General features: G+C 41.4%; 1 protein-coding gene across 5 annotated transcripts in view; it reads left to right on the top strand.

The window, feature by feature from the left end:
• Nucleotides 1-13,541, top strand: part of tenm2a (teneurin transmembrane protein 2a) — a 429,404-nt gene that overhangs the window by 221,567 nt on the left and 194,296 nt on the right. Inside the window, exon 1 of one of the 5 annotated variants that reach the window (XM_067457753.1) lies at nucleotides 5,721-6,261. The exons of 3 other annotated variants lie outside the window; for them this stretch is intronic. In XM_067457753.1, coding sequence (XP_067313854.1) covers nucleotides 6,207-6,261 — 55 coding nt within the window. In that variant the 5' untranslated portion in view covers nucleotides 5,721-6,206. Of the gene's footprint in view, nucleotides 1-5,720; nucleotides 6,262-13,541 lie in introns of those variants that run through there. One more of the 5 variants, XM_067457755.1, reaches the window with a different exon arrangement.

Genomic DNA, 13,541 nt, shown 5'->3' with positions numbered 1-13,541 from the left:
ATGGCCGGATTCTTTCTGAATGCCATTTCCATACTAAACTATTATTCCAGACTATACTATTATTCCATACTATACTATATAATTGTATTTCTTGTCTTCGGTCTGAACTCTGAGCTGGGCAGCTGTAAAGTCAATATGAAATCAAAATTGAATACACATTGCTAGTTTTATTGTTTTTATTTATAAATGTATATTTGTCTTCATATCCTTTCATCAAAATGTAATCACTTTCTTTGCCTCTGAATGAAACAATATTAAGACATTAAAAGCATAATGAAAATGATAACAGTATTTTAAGGGGACATTTTGCCTTTAATAATTTTAGTCAAAAACCAAAAGGTTTTATAAGCATTTATTTATTTTTTGGCAATGCCACCCTTTTACACTCTTACCATTATATAATGTACTGATTTAACTCTGTTTCAGCTGCAAATCATTCCTGTAAGCTCACATGGTCAATAGTCAAGCATGGCACTAGCTACAACAAGGGTTTAAACTGTAGGGAAAGCAAGCCACTTTTGGATAAAAATGTCTGTGAAATGCTTAAATGTAAATTTAAAGGGACAGTTCATCTAAAATGAAAATTTTGTCATCACTTACTCTCACTCATTTCTCAAAGTATCTTGTTATGTTTCACAGAAGACATAAAGGTTTGGAGCAATATGAGGGTGAGTAAATTTCACCATGTTCAGATCACTTTTCGTTTTTTGGGTGATTTATCTATCTAGTAGTTAACATCATAAAGGTGTTAAAGGTTATCGGAAAAATATAATAAATGTTACAGCTATAATGGCAAAAAAAATGATTTGAAAGTTAAACATTACCATTGGGATTCATCAACTTTAACCTCCACTTAGTCAAAAGAAGGGTGCTGGGAGGTCCACTGTAAACTCCTAATTCCAGTATGCAATGGACACTTTTCATGATTCAGTTAATTCCTGGGCTTTGCTTACACTGGCACAAACAAATAAGATTTTTACTATTATCTGACAGACATCAGATATTGTTGCACACATGTAAACAGATAAAAATCTGCACAAGATCAGATTTTTTTTTTGCATCCGTTGTGAGTCACTTCCAAATGTGGTTTTAAATCAGATACATATCTGATATCTGGACATCTGACCTACGTCTAAACACGTATATCTGTTTTCCATTGGTATTCCAAGCAACCACAAATCCAAGGAAAACACATTTACCCACAAATTTCCAATTATTCATAACTTTTTTTAAATATCAGATTATGAAGCAGACGTGTTTGCACAAAAACTCACAGCTCCCTTCTTTTGAGGTGTAAATTTTAATTTATATTTCAAAGGGCTGCCCCCTAATAGTCAACTACCCATTAGCCGACTAGAAGAGGCTTGGTTGACCAAAATTTTATTAGTCGTTTAGTTGCAGATTTAAAAAAATAAAACATACATAGGAAGTGGCAAAATCACGCAACCTGTGACTGACAGATCGTTCATAGCAGGAAATCCAAACATTCGCACATAATTCATCAACCTCAAATATGGCTTATCACTTAAAACATGTAAGGAGTAGCAACTTTACAAGTCTACTTGCTCTTAGGATAATCTAGATAAATGTGCACTAGTATATAGGTGCATATTTCTGTTTGTGTGGAGAGAGCTCTTGCATACCATACGTAATAGTGCCGGTGCGATCACTTGCATTTACTTCAAATACTCTTTCATTTTTGGTCGTACAGGAGTAATGCAAACTGTAAAAGGTCTATATATTTTATTCCTGTAAACTCTTTTGTTCTACTTTTGTAAAATAAGGAAAACAATCAGGGTGCGCTTGATCTGCCATCTCAGTGAACTTGAGCAGCACGTAACAAAAATGAACCGAAACGCAGCGTATACTTGCCTCACAGACAAAAAGATTGAAATGTCTTCTTTTAAATTAACCAGTTCAAGGGGTAAACATATTGTCAGATTATGTAATCCTGTAATGTCAATATAGGCGTGTCCGCTACTGCACTTCCACTTGCTCATTCTCTGCTTAGATACTGGAGCCCCTTTCTTAGGGGCCCCGAAACAGACGAACAATTGATCGGTCTTTCTCCACAGGGCAGCTCTGTGGACATACGTATCTAACGCCCTAACAGGGCACAGCAGATTTAGTCTTTCCTGGTCTGACGTCATGAAAGGAGGAGGACAGAAGGCTTGGAGAGTAATGGGGCCCCGTGGGCTCGTAGGAACCTTGGGGACGTAACCCGGCCTGGGATGCAGAAAAGCTTTTACCATCCCAGGCGCAAACTCTAGGCATGAGGGCCCTACTGACAGGGACTGAATATCTCCTATTCTTTTGAGAGATGAGATGGCCAAAAGAAAGATAGTTTTGAGGGTGAGGAACTTGTCCGAAACCTCCTCTAAGGGTTCAAACGGAGGCTCGGACAAGCCCCGCAAGACAATGGCCAAGTCCCAAGCTGGGACCCTCGAGTGCATAACCGGCCTCAACCTTAAAGTAAACCTCCTCAGAGCTGGACAGTTGAAGCACCGGCGACTCTCTCGGGGGGGGGAAGAAACCGCCATGCGTGCTTCCATGCCCCGAGAAGAGCCGCTAGATGGTGCAGGTGAGGGCAGAGATAAGGCAGCGCCCGTCTCTAACCCCTCTGCAACATCCAATTGTGAACCCCACGACTGCAGCCTCCGCTCTGCCTCGGCAGCAGCGGGACCAGAGCCGCGGGGAACACGAGCCGAGGCACCCTCCTCGAAGAGTGCCCGGCGGGAGCGCAGCGTTCTCAGCGGTAACTTTTCACAATGCTCGCAAGCAGCCCCCTCGAGGGATGCCTGGGCATGCTGCGCTCCCAAGCAGGCTACACAAAGAGAGTGTGTATCCCCACCCGTGATGTAGCGTGGGCAGGGATGAACACACCTCTTGAAACTGCTTTCACTCGCCATAATCTCTATCTATTCTTTTTTCTCTTTATTTTGTTAATATATAGGAATATTTAACAAAAAGGGTGGAAAAACTCTTCAAATAGACAGACAAAAACACCAAATAGACAGACAGGTTCACACAGATCGCTTACTGAAGGCACAGAAGCTAGTTCCTGTTTGTTTTCACGGACGCTTTATAGCTTCCGTTCGATGACGTCATCACGCCGACGATCGATCGATTTTCCGATGGAATGGTTCTACAGGCGCTTCACAACGCATTAACGCAGAGGCGTTCTCACAGTGTTTCGACGCAGCTCGAGTTCCCCGAAAGGGAACTGTTTGCCCATGTGCATCCTGGTTTAAAAGTGAGGTGTGTTCAGGCACTGTTGGTACATTGCTACTTTGAGGCAACTGAAACAGACTGTGACGTTAACCAACTGAATCCTGCAGTATTGACCTAAAAAATGCAGTATTGTTTGTGTTATTTAAAGGGCACATTAGTAACATGCACCTATAGGCGGGTGCACAATGCACGTACAGTTTGATCACTGATTCACAATCGTTCGAATCTTTATTAGAGGATTGAACACCAACAAGGAAAAGAAGACAATGCTGAATAAAGTCATAGTTTTAGTTATTTTTGGACCAAAATGTATTTTCGATGCTTCAAGAGATTCGAATTAACCAACTGATGTCACATATGGACTACTTTGAAAATGTTTTTATTCCCTTTCTGGACATGAACAGTATAGTGTGCATACACTTAGATTCTATCTCGGACTAAAATATATAATATCTTAAACTTTGTTCCAAAGATGGACGGACGTCTTACAGGTGTGGAACGACATTAGGGTCAGTCATTAATGACATCAATTCCATTTTTGGGTGAACTAACCCTTTAAATCAAGGGTCCCCAATCTAGGTCCTGGAGGGCCACTGTCCTACAGAGATTATCTCCAACTCCAATCAAACACACCTGAATCAGCTAATCAATGTCTTACTAGGGCCTAAAGACAATAGCTGTGTCTCATTTCGTTAAATTTCGAAGGCTGCGTCCTCCGGAGGACACGTCCTGTGTAGAATGCAGTATACGGAGTGTCCTCAATCAGGATTAAACGAGACTTCCTTCGTAGGACACACGGGCAGGAAGTGTCACGTTGCTGTGCCAACAAGTTCAGCCTCGTTGCGCTCTCACGGCAGTTATATGAATGAAAATTATTTATAACTTGAAAATGACTATGAAATGTTTCTTGTCTTGACAGAAATGTACTGTTCTAAACGTTTAAAATGCACTAAACAGTTGCAATACTGTTTACCAAAACCATCTGTTTGAGGTAATAGAGCTTAAAAAATAACAAAAAAAGCTTGAACAAGTTATTTTTAACACCACACCTACGCTCGCATGTATATCTGGCGGTGGTGCCGTTTTTTCATATAATATTAAACAAAATTACGGTTGTTAACAGAGACGCAAAGAATTGTGGGTTGTCTCCAGCCGTGAAGGATACACCTCATGCACACTCCCAATTCCTGTGAAAGAAGGACGCATTCGAAGGTCGCATTTGGAGTGTCCTACTCACTTTTTTAAAATGAGACGGCCTTATGACGTATGCACCCTTCGAATGCGACCTGCGGAGGACGCAGCCTTCTGAAATGAGTCACAGCTATTGATTAGCTGATTCAGGTGTTTTTGATTGGGTTAGAGCTAAACTCTGTAGGACAGTGACCCTCCAGGACTGAGTTTGGAGACCCCTGCTTTAAATGAATGACCACTAGTCGACTAGAAAAATCTTTAACCGAGAGCAGCTCTAATATTTTATTTTAAAAATATATAAATTACAGCTTTGTTACTGAAATCTACTTTATTTATTTCTGCAACGAAGTGATAATGCAGCCGTTTTTGAACATTAATCTCACAGCTTCACTATATAGAGTTGCTGCACAGAGAAAGATAATTCACACAAACAATCTATTTCTAAAATGTAATCTCACTATGCAATTCTTTATAAAAATAAAAAAAATCTCATTTAGAATTCTAAATGTAATGACCTGGAGATAAAGCTAAACTATTCAATTGAAGCCTATGGTGTAAATGCAGCCAAGTTTTGTTGTCTCTCATTGAATGTCCTGTTAAATATTTTACTACACAGTAAATGAGAGGGCCATTTTATAGTGACTTTAACTTTTCGGGCTAAATCGCATCGTATTCCCATACCGCGCTTCTGATTATGTATCCATCCCATGCAGTTGTTTGCGGCGACATCTAATGCAAATAAAGAATATCATCACGGAGGCAGTGGTTGGATTTTGTTGGGAGGTAATTTCAAGTGCGTATTCTGTCAAAGGTGTGTGCGAGGCGTAAGAAAGCTTGCCTCTCCGGCTTGTGTATTACAGCACTCTGGCTCAGCGTGTTTCAGTATCAGATCATGTTCTTCACTCCAGACCCCGAGCGACTGCCAGATCCCCAATCTAATATTCACATATCCAGTGTTGTTTGCGTGAAAGCGTGGCGGTACAAGGTTATGTATTTTTAGCCACGCCAATGCTTTTTAGTTCAGCGTGTTGTGTCAGCGCCTTTGATGCTAAAAGCCCTCCCCTCCAAAGGGATACTCTTCCATGTAAAGAAGTGAAAATCTGTCTGTCTGTGCACCGTCCGTTTTCTCTGTAACACGGCTTGACACGTTCTCATCTCGGCTAGACGGAGGAAACATGCGCGATCTATCTCGTTTTCTCTCCTCCTCTCTCTTTGATGAACATGCTTTGTCACATTCCCCCATCCTCACCCCTCCTCTTTCTCCCTCTCTCTCTCTATCTCTCTCTTTTTGAGCTCCCCCGCACTCTTGTTCTCTCCCGCACCTCTCTCTCTCTCTCATGCTCCGCAGCGATGCTGTATAATTCTCAGAGCTCAGAGTCTGTGCGGAGCTCCAGTCATGTGCAGATGTAGGATGGAACAGCCCTTTGCCTTCGTTTCTCCTCACTCGCAGAGAGGTTGACAGCAACTCTGTTTCCTTTCTCCGGCATTCATTCCCTCGTCCGTCTTTCTCTTCCGTACTTTAAGAGCTTTCCCATCGGTTTGTGGACTAGAGCGCCGTGCGTCCAGGAAGGGGGAAAGTGGCCGCATGCCGTATGCACGCGCGTGCAAAGTTGTGTGAGAGAGGGCGTACGGAGACAGAGAGGGAACAACCGCTTCACGCGCGTGGCTTGTGAAGCCCCTCGTCCTTGCCTCCCGGAGAGAGAGAGATCACCAGGGGACCGCGTCTGACGGTTTCGGAGAAGAGGAGAGGAGGAGAAACGACGGGAAGACTCGCGCTAGGAGCAATGCATCACTCAGGCAGCACCAGCAGCAGAGCTAAAACCCTCTCTCAAGAGACCGGTAAGAGCTCTGCAGAACCGTGTGTGTGTGTGAGAATGCTACTAAACAGTGAAAGGTTGCAGAAGAAAATACTTGAGTTGTGTTTTGGTTGCTGGAGGCTTCTTAGCTAGCTAAAAACTTCTCCGGTCAACCGGCTTCTCCAGAAGGACTAAGTTTTTTTTTTTCTTCTGGTGAACATCATGGATGTGCTGCTCCACAAATCGGACCAGCAACCAAAGCAGACAACGTGAAAATTCACACCGGGCATTTCAACAGGGACGTCAAACAATGTCAATCACCCTCGCTTGCGTGCCTCTAGCAGTCGGGAAATCACAGATAACGGGCATCCATTCATCTGAGAGCTCGTGTTTCTTCTGTTTATTCCTTTTAGCTGCTAACGTCTTGTCTGCATGTTGGTTTGTAGGTCTTGGGAGACACGCTTGGCACTTTAGATTGATGTGGCTTGACGGTAGTTTGGATGAGTGACGTTCGGCTTAGGGTGGCGAATGGATGCGCCTCTGGTTGATGCGTTTCCACCCTCTCACTTAATTATTCATGCGTGTGCGAGTTTCAATATTTACAAGCCTGCAGTTTAGCCTAATTTACCTCCCAGAGTAAACGGACTAAATTGCCAAATTTGATCAAATTTGCATTTTTGGCGATAAAAAACAAAGTGAGCACTTACGTTGTTGCTGAGTAATTGAGGAATGTTTAGTTTGGGGGTGGGGGCTGGGGTGCTGTGTCTCCAGGGAACTGTGAAGTAAATTAGAAAATTGCTGTTTTTACTGCTTTTTTAATGATTTTTTTTTTTTTTTTTGGTTAAATGCCGACCACGTTCAGGGTGGGAGTGCCTGAGGCAGGTTGTTTGCAGCTGTCTAACTGAAACTGATCTCTCAGATGCTCGTATGTGTCTGCTAGTACCCATAAGTGAGATGTTTGGTGAGCTCGTGGCATATTGGGATTGTGCTACGGGTCTGATTTAGTGTTCTGTTTATCTCAAGTTTCCATGGTGACAGTTGTCATTCGTTGTTAACTGTGTGTGAAACCTTGTTGTGTGTGAGCCATCGTGCTTTTTGTTTAAATTTGTGAAATAACAAAGAAACGAAACGCAAAACATATAGAATTTCCTCAATGTTTTATTTGTTCTCTCTCATGCACAAACATGTATGCATGCGTAAGCGCAATGCACTTTGATATCTGTTTATTCCTGCACCATATGCGCCTCAGAGATTGTGTAAACAAACCTGACTAGAGAGGTGAAGAATACTGCGAGAAGGGTGAAAAGATAATAATAGCAGACCTGATGATAGAAACTGTTTAATTTAACTGTAAGTGTGTGCTTTTGGTTGAATACACAATGACTACAAGCACTGAGCCGCCACTGATCAAGACTCCTAAATCACTTCGAGGCCGGACTGAACTGATAACGGTGCATTTGGAGGATTTTTAGTCCAGGGGCACACACATTCACAGCTGACCTCAGCAAAACACACACACACACACACACACACACACACACACACACAGCGCTTCTCACACTGCAAGCCGATGTAGAATTAAAGACAGAATCTCAGCTTTGGAAGAAGCAAGAGTGGATTAAGCGTCCCCTCGCTTTCCATCTCTTTCTTCCTGTAGTGAGCTAGTTTTATAGGCTCCGGGTCTGTTGTGGAGCCATATGTCTGATGACAGCTCACTTGATCACACAAAACTAACTGTGAGAGTGATAGAGTAATCAAGAGATGGCGAAACTTAATTGGCTCTGTTTACCTCGCTTAGTTGGGGCCTGTTTGTAGCGAAGAAGACGCCGTCCATCAGGAATATAGAGAGAGGGAGATTTTAATTGAAAATATGGATTCTATTAACCCTGCCGCCCAGGGCTCTCATTAGCATCTCATTAGTGTGGAGGAAAGGTAAGGAACAAATTCTATTATTGTTGCAATAGGTGGCGATTTTTCATTTACAAGGTCCGGAGTGTAAATGCAGCCACTTGCTCTGTGTCACAAACACATGGGTCCAGTAGAAACTCTCGATGGAAAATCAAGCCGCAACATGTCGGAAAATAAACGTACCAAAATATCACGTCTAACTTTGCAGTGTATATGCACACCTACAACTGATCTGATTGCCATTGTGTGTAGATTAGATGTGTGTGTGTGTGTGTGTGTGTGTGTGTGTGTGTGTGTGTGTGTGTGTGTGTGTGTGTGTGTGTGTGTGTGTGTGTGTGCGTATTTGGGCAGTCTCTATGGTCATTTCTGGTCGATTTTTTTATTAGCCAGAGGCCATGCACACATGCAGGGCATGCTGTGAGGCTTGTGGAGAGGAGAAAAGAGGAGAAGAGACAGTGTACAAGACTCCTGCAGTCATCCGCACGCCTGGCGGTCGACAGACCTCCCTGCTCGTCTCTGAGTCTCTAAAAAGCTCACCACCCCCCCCCCCCCCCCCCCCCCCCCCAAAGCCATCAGAAAAATCAGAAATCTAAAGCAAAAATATATCCCGTCATTTTCCCTCCTCTGGTATCCAGCTCTGTTTGACATCCCCCTCCCCCTCCCCTCCCTGCTCTCCGTTCCCCGTAACTCAGTCACCAGCCCCCCCTGCTGGACACTCGAGGTACCACACACACTCAGCCGGGCACCGGCTGCGTAGGTGGGCGAGACACAGCACGTTTAACCCCAGAGCACAGCATCCACGCTTCCCGAGCTTTTGTGATGACACAGATGTGCGAATTTGAGATGCTCTTAAGGGTTTGTTCCTCTCTGCTCTCTTTTTATTGTGTGCGTCACAGGAGCAAATCATCAGCCAACACATGTGATTCATGATTCTAATCTTATTTGCATATGCTGGTTGTAAACATTCTTTCATAGTGTTTGTATGATGATGAATGAGTTAAATTGAGTTAGAGGGTGTGTGTTGGCGTGTGTGTAGGGGGCTTTAAATGAGTCAAGATAGCTTGGTGAGGTCGACTAATTTAGTCAGTTAAAGCAAATTCAACTTCTACCATCAAAATATTAAATATTACTTGAAAAGAAAATAAATTTATTTCCTTTTAATTTCTTTATATATATATATATATATATATATATATATATATATATATATATATATATATATATATATATATATATATATATATATATATATATATCGCCTGATGTAGGTGATGTTCCCATTATAATGATTTACTCGATTTTTATTTTTACTTTTTTATTTTGTTTTTGCATTAACCTCTTGAAATGCACTGACCTAACCTCGGCTTGACATCACTTCTTTTTTTTTTTTTTTTTTTTTTTTTACCTTTGTTTACCTCTACCATATACAGTCTACTGCTCAAAAATATAAATAATGTTAACAAATTCTACATCTTTTGAAAGGCCTGTGTGTTTAGTGCTAATGTATGGTTTTATCAATTTGTCAGTTTTATGTTATAGACCCAGATGCTATATTTACCAATTATAGTTGCATAGTTTATTTTATATATATTTAAAGACAAATAACTGTTTGTGTAAATGCCTTTAAGGCATTACGTCTTAAGTATAGTTGAAAAACTTTGGAATATTCAACCTTTTCAGCTTTCAGCCTCTAAATCAGTGTAATTATACAGGCCTTCCTTAAGGTCATCACGCCTCTCAGACAACATGCCGACTAGTGGTTTATGAAAATATGTCGTTTTGCACATCCCTAATGGGGGCAGCATGACAAAGTTCCCGTGGGCTTGGAGACGTAGCTCTTGAAGAGAGTGTGTGTACATGTGTGTCATGTGCACGCTATTAAGCATGTGTGTGAGCAGATGGTTGTAAAGCTCTGTGTGATGAGGGTGTCGCTTGATTTCCATCTCAGATACGCGAAGCGAAGCCCACACGTCCTCTCTCGTTTTCTCTGTCTCTTTCTCATCTCTGCCTCTTTCTCGATCAACTGACGGTTGTAAACTCAGTGATTGACCTTTACACTGACAGTATTTACAACTTAATCACATCCTCTGTAGCTGCAGCTCCCTCGGCTCCTCCACAGCACATGCTGTTTTTGCAGCCTCACTCCTTCACTCTGTCACCTCTTCGCACTTTTACTCTTTTTTTCAGCACCTTCTATTAACTTCCGCTGCTCTTCCGTTCGGTTTGAGCCAAAGCGGAGCTGTTTTAGGAAAGAGATGACTGATCTACTTAGGTTCCTCACGCTTTTGGGGCGATCTGTTAGGACGACGCGTCCTCAATCACACTGAAAGCATTTGTGTGTTTTTTAGATTATGCATTTTGCCTCTTTGCACCTCTCTAGCACTCCGTCCTTCACAATGAAGGTCAGTGGGAGATTGAATCGAGTCTCCCGTGTCTCTGTGGAGGTGTCTGGGTGAATGAAGGACAAGCGGCGTTGTAAATCAGACGGCCCAAACTCCCTGCATCAGCGGCAGAAAGAAAGAACGCAGATATGCAGCTAAGCTACTAATGCTTTGGCAACACCAATGTACAATTACTTATTGTGCCAGTAAAGCACATTACACTGAAACCGAGAACGAGAGGGAGAGAGGGAGAATGGGATTGTGTGTGTGCATTTGTTCTCGTCTCTTCTTGCACTTTCTCTTCTTGTCTTTTTTGTTCTCGTCTCATCTCATCTTCTCTTGTTTTGTCTCAAAACATGTTTGCAGTAAGTTTTATTTATTTTCGAATCTAATATTTTCTTGACTTGTCTCATATATTCTCTCATCCTATTCCTCTTCCTGTTTCGTCCCGTCTAGCTTCATTTTGTCTCATCTCGTTTGCTCTCCTTGTCTTGAAACACAACGACTTGTCGCTTCTCTAGTTTCATTTTGTTTCTTCTCGTCAATTCTCGTCTGAGTTTTTTGTTTTGTTTTTCCTTGTCTCATTCTGACTTAACAGGTCTCTTTTCTCATTTTGTCTTGTCTCATTTTTTACTTTCCCTGACTTATATCCGTTTATCACTTATCTTTTCTTTTTTTGGCTTGGACTTATATTCTCCTGTCTCATTTTACTTGTCTTTTTTCTGTCTTCTCTTCTTAGTTTTGTCTCGTCTTGCTTTATTTTGTCTCATGTTGTTTGCTCCTTGTCTCAAAATGTGCCGGCATGTCTATGATCATTTCATTTACTCGTGTCAGTTTGCCATTTTGTGTCCTCTCTTCTCTCTTTTTTAAACGAACGGTGTCTTTTCCTCAACCCATTTCAGTTTGTCTTGTTTCTTTTTCTTTTCTGAACGTTTCTCTGTTATCTTGTCTCATTTTCTCTGGTCTTCCCTTGTCTTCCCTTCTCTTAGATATAGAGAAGTCAAGACATAAATATCTCATACATATAAAGAAATTCAGTATTAAGTGAGCAGTGTTGTAAAGCAGATCTGTTTAGAGCCTGTCAACACACACGCACATTGATGTACTTGTCGCGATAACAATGTGATTAGTCTCTAACACTTGAATATTAAATGGCTGAAAATGCCATATGAATTGCTCCCTCTGCCCACATAATGGCACACTGTAAATGTGCAGTTGATTCATATGTGGAATTCACAGTCAAGTGAGGTGCCTCGACAGTTGAATAATTAGCTCGGTTAAACTCAACCGCCTAATATCCCTTTGTGACACACACAGCAGACACGGCCAACTGCTGTAAACAGCATTTGTTCTGCTGTAATCAGGTGCTGTTGCAGCCAGATGAATGAGGAGAAAATTAGCATGGTGAGGCCTCGGAGAGACAATCTTGAGATTTAAGTGTTTAAACCCATCATTGGCTCACCTGTCATCTTCTCCATGTGTACAGCACTTCCAAAGATGTGCAGAAAAAAAGGGAAAGGGTTTGTGAGAGTCTGCTAGAAGTGGGCAATATGAGCAATTACATTATTTTCTCTTTTTATTTGAAACTCACAGCTCACATGGAATAGACACAAACTGTAAGATTATTCATATAATTTAATAAGTCTGTCAGCGGTGCAAAAAAAAAAAAAAATGAAACTAAAAGATTCTACAGGAAAACAATTTAAAAAATCAAGACAGTTTTGAGTACTTTTTTATTTGATGAACCACTTTTAATTGTATTGTAAAATACCATATATTTTAGTTTGGTTATTATGTCACTCGTACCTGTAAACATATGATTATCATCTTGCTACACTGTCAAAAAATAGAGTACAAAATTGTACCTTTCAAGGTACAAGTAGCCGACACTGGGGTGGTACCTTAAGTCAGGGATAGGCGAGTTCAGTCCTAGAGAGTTTATGTTCTCCAGAGTTTAGCTCCAACCGTACTAAGCCACCACAGTATAAAATGTGTCTCCCAGCATGCATTGCAGCATTACGTATGTCACTATTGTTGAGATTCATGTGCTGATTGTTGATATCTGTGTGCGTCTAAATCCAAAAATCTATATTTAGAATGTCTGATCTGTGGCAAGCAACTATTATTGGTGAATATTATTTATTAATATTTTTATTCAGTGATGAGTTTATTCAAACATTATTCTTCATGATTCATTTTGTTTATGGCTTATTTTGTTTTAAATAATTATGTTTTGTTAACACTGTAACAACCTCACATAAATTTCCAAGTCAAACTGCCCAGGAAACACTGATCACCATAATGGTGACCAAACCTTTTCTATAAAACATCAAAATCTAAACTTGTTAATTCTCAATAAGAGCTTCTATAGATGTCTTCAGGGTTGGAACCAAACTCTGCAGGACAGCGGCTCACTAGGACCAAACTGAGGAAAACAATGGTATAATTTTACCCTAAGGACCAGTTAAACATTTTATTCCCCAAGGAACAAAACTGTACCTCCACTGTAACTTTTTTTCTGAGAGTGAATGTTGGGACACAACTGGCTGTGTATATTCACACAATTTCTTCTTTAATCTAATTATTACGAATGAGAAGCGTAAAGCAGCAAACCCCTTACCAACGGGCATGTCTAGAGTCACATGGTATACACTGTCACACCACCCAGCCCTAGTGTGTGTTTATTTGATTAGGCATGTCGATATTATAGTGGTGTGTGTGTGTGTGTGTGTGTGTGTGTGTGTGTGTGTGTGTGTGTGTGTGTGTGTGTGTGTGTGTGTGTGTGTGTGTGTGTGTGTGTGTGTGTGTGTGTGTGTGTGTGTGTTGTGTGTGCTTAAGTATGTGTGTTTAGTGGGACTGGCCTGTTGCTATGGATGGTTGGACGTATTCATTTTCTCTGCAGTAATTTGGCTGCTGTTGTGTTGTGTGTATGTGTGTGTGCTTGTTTGTTTGTGTGTGTGTGCATGTGTGTGTGTGTGTGTGTGTGTGTGTGTGTGTGTGTGTGTGTGTGTGTGTGTGTGTGTGTGTGTGTGCG

The sequence above is a fragment of the Pseudorasbora parva genome, chromosome 11 (genome assembly GCF_024679245.1).
Source record: "Pseudorasbora parva isolate DD20220531a chromosome 11, ASM2467924v1, whole genome shotgun sequence".
NCBI classification, from domain to species: Eukaryota; Metazoa; Chordata; class Actinopteri; order Cypriniformes; family Gobionidae; genus Pseudorasbora; species Pseudorasbora parva.
Note: the sequence above shows the minus strand (reverse complement) of the source record. Positions and strands in the feature narration are given on the sequence as shown.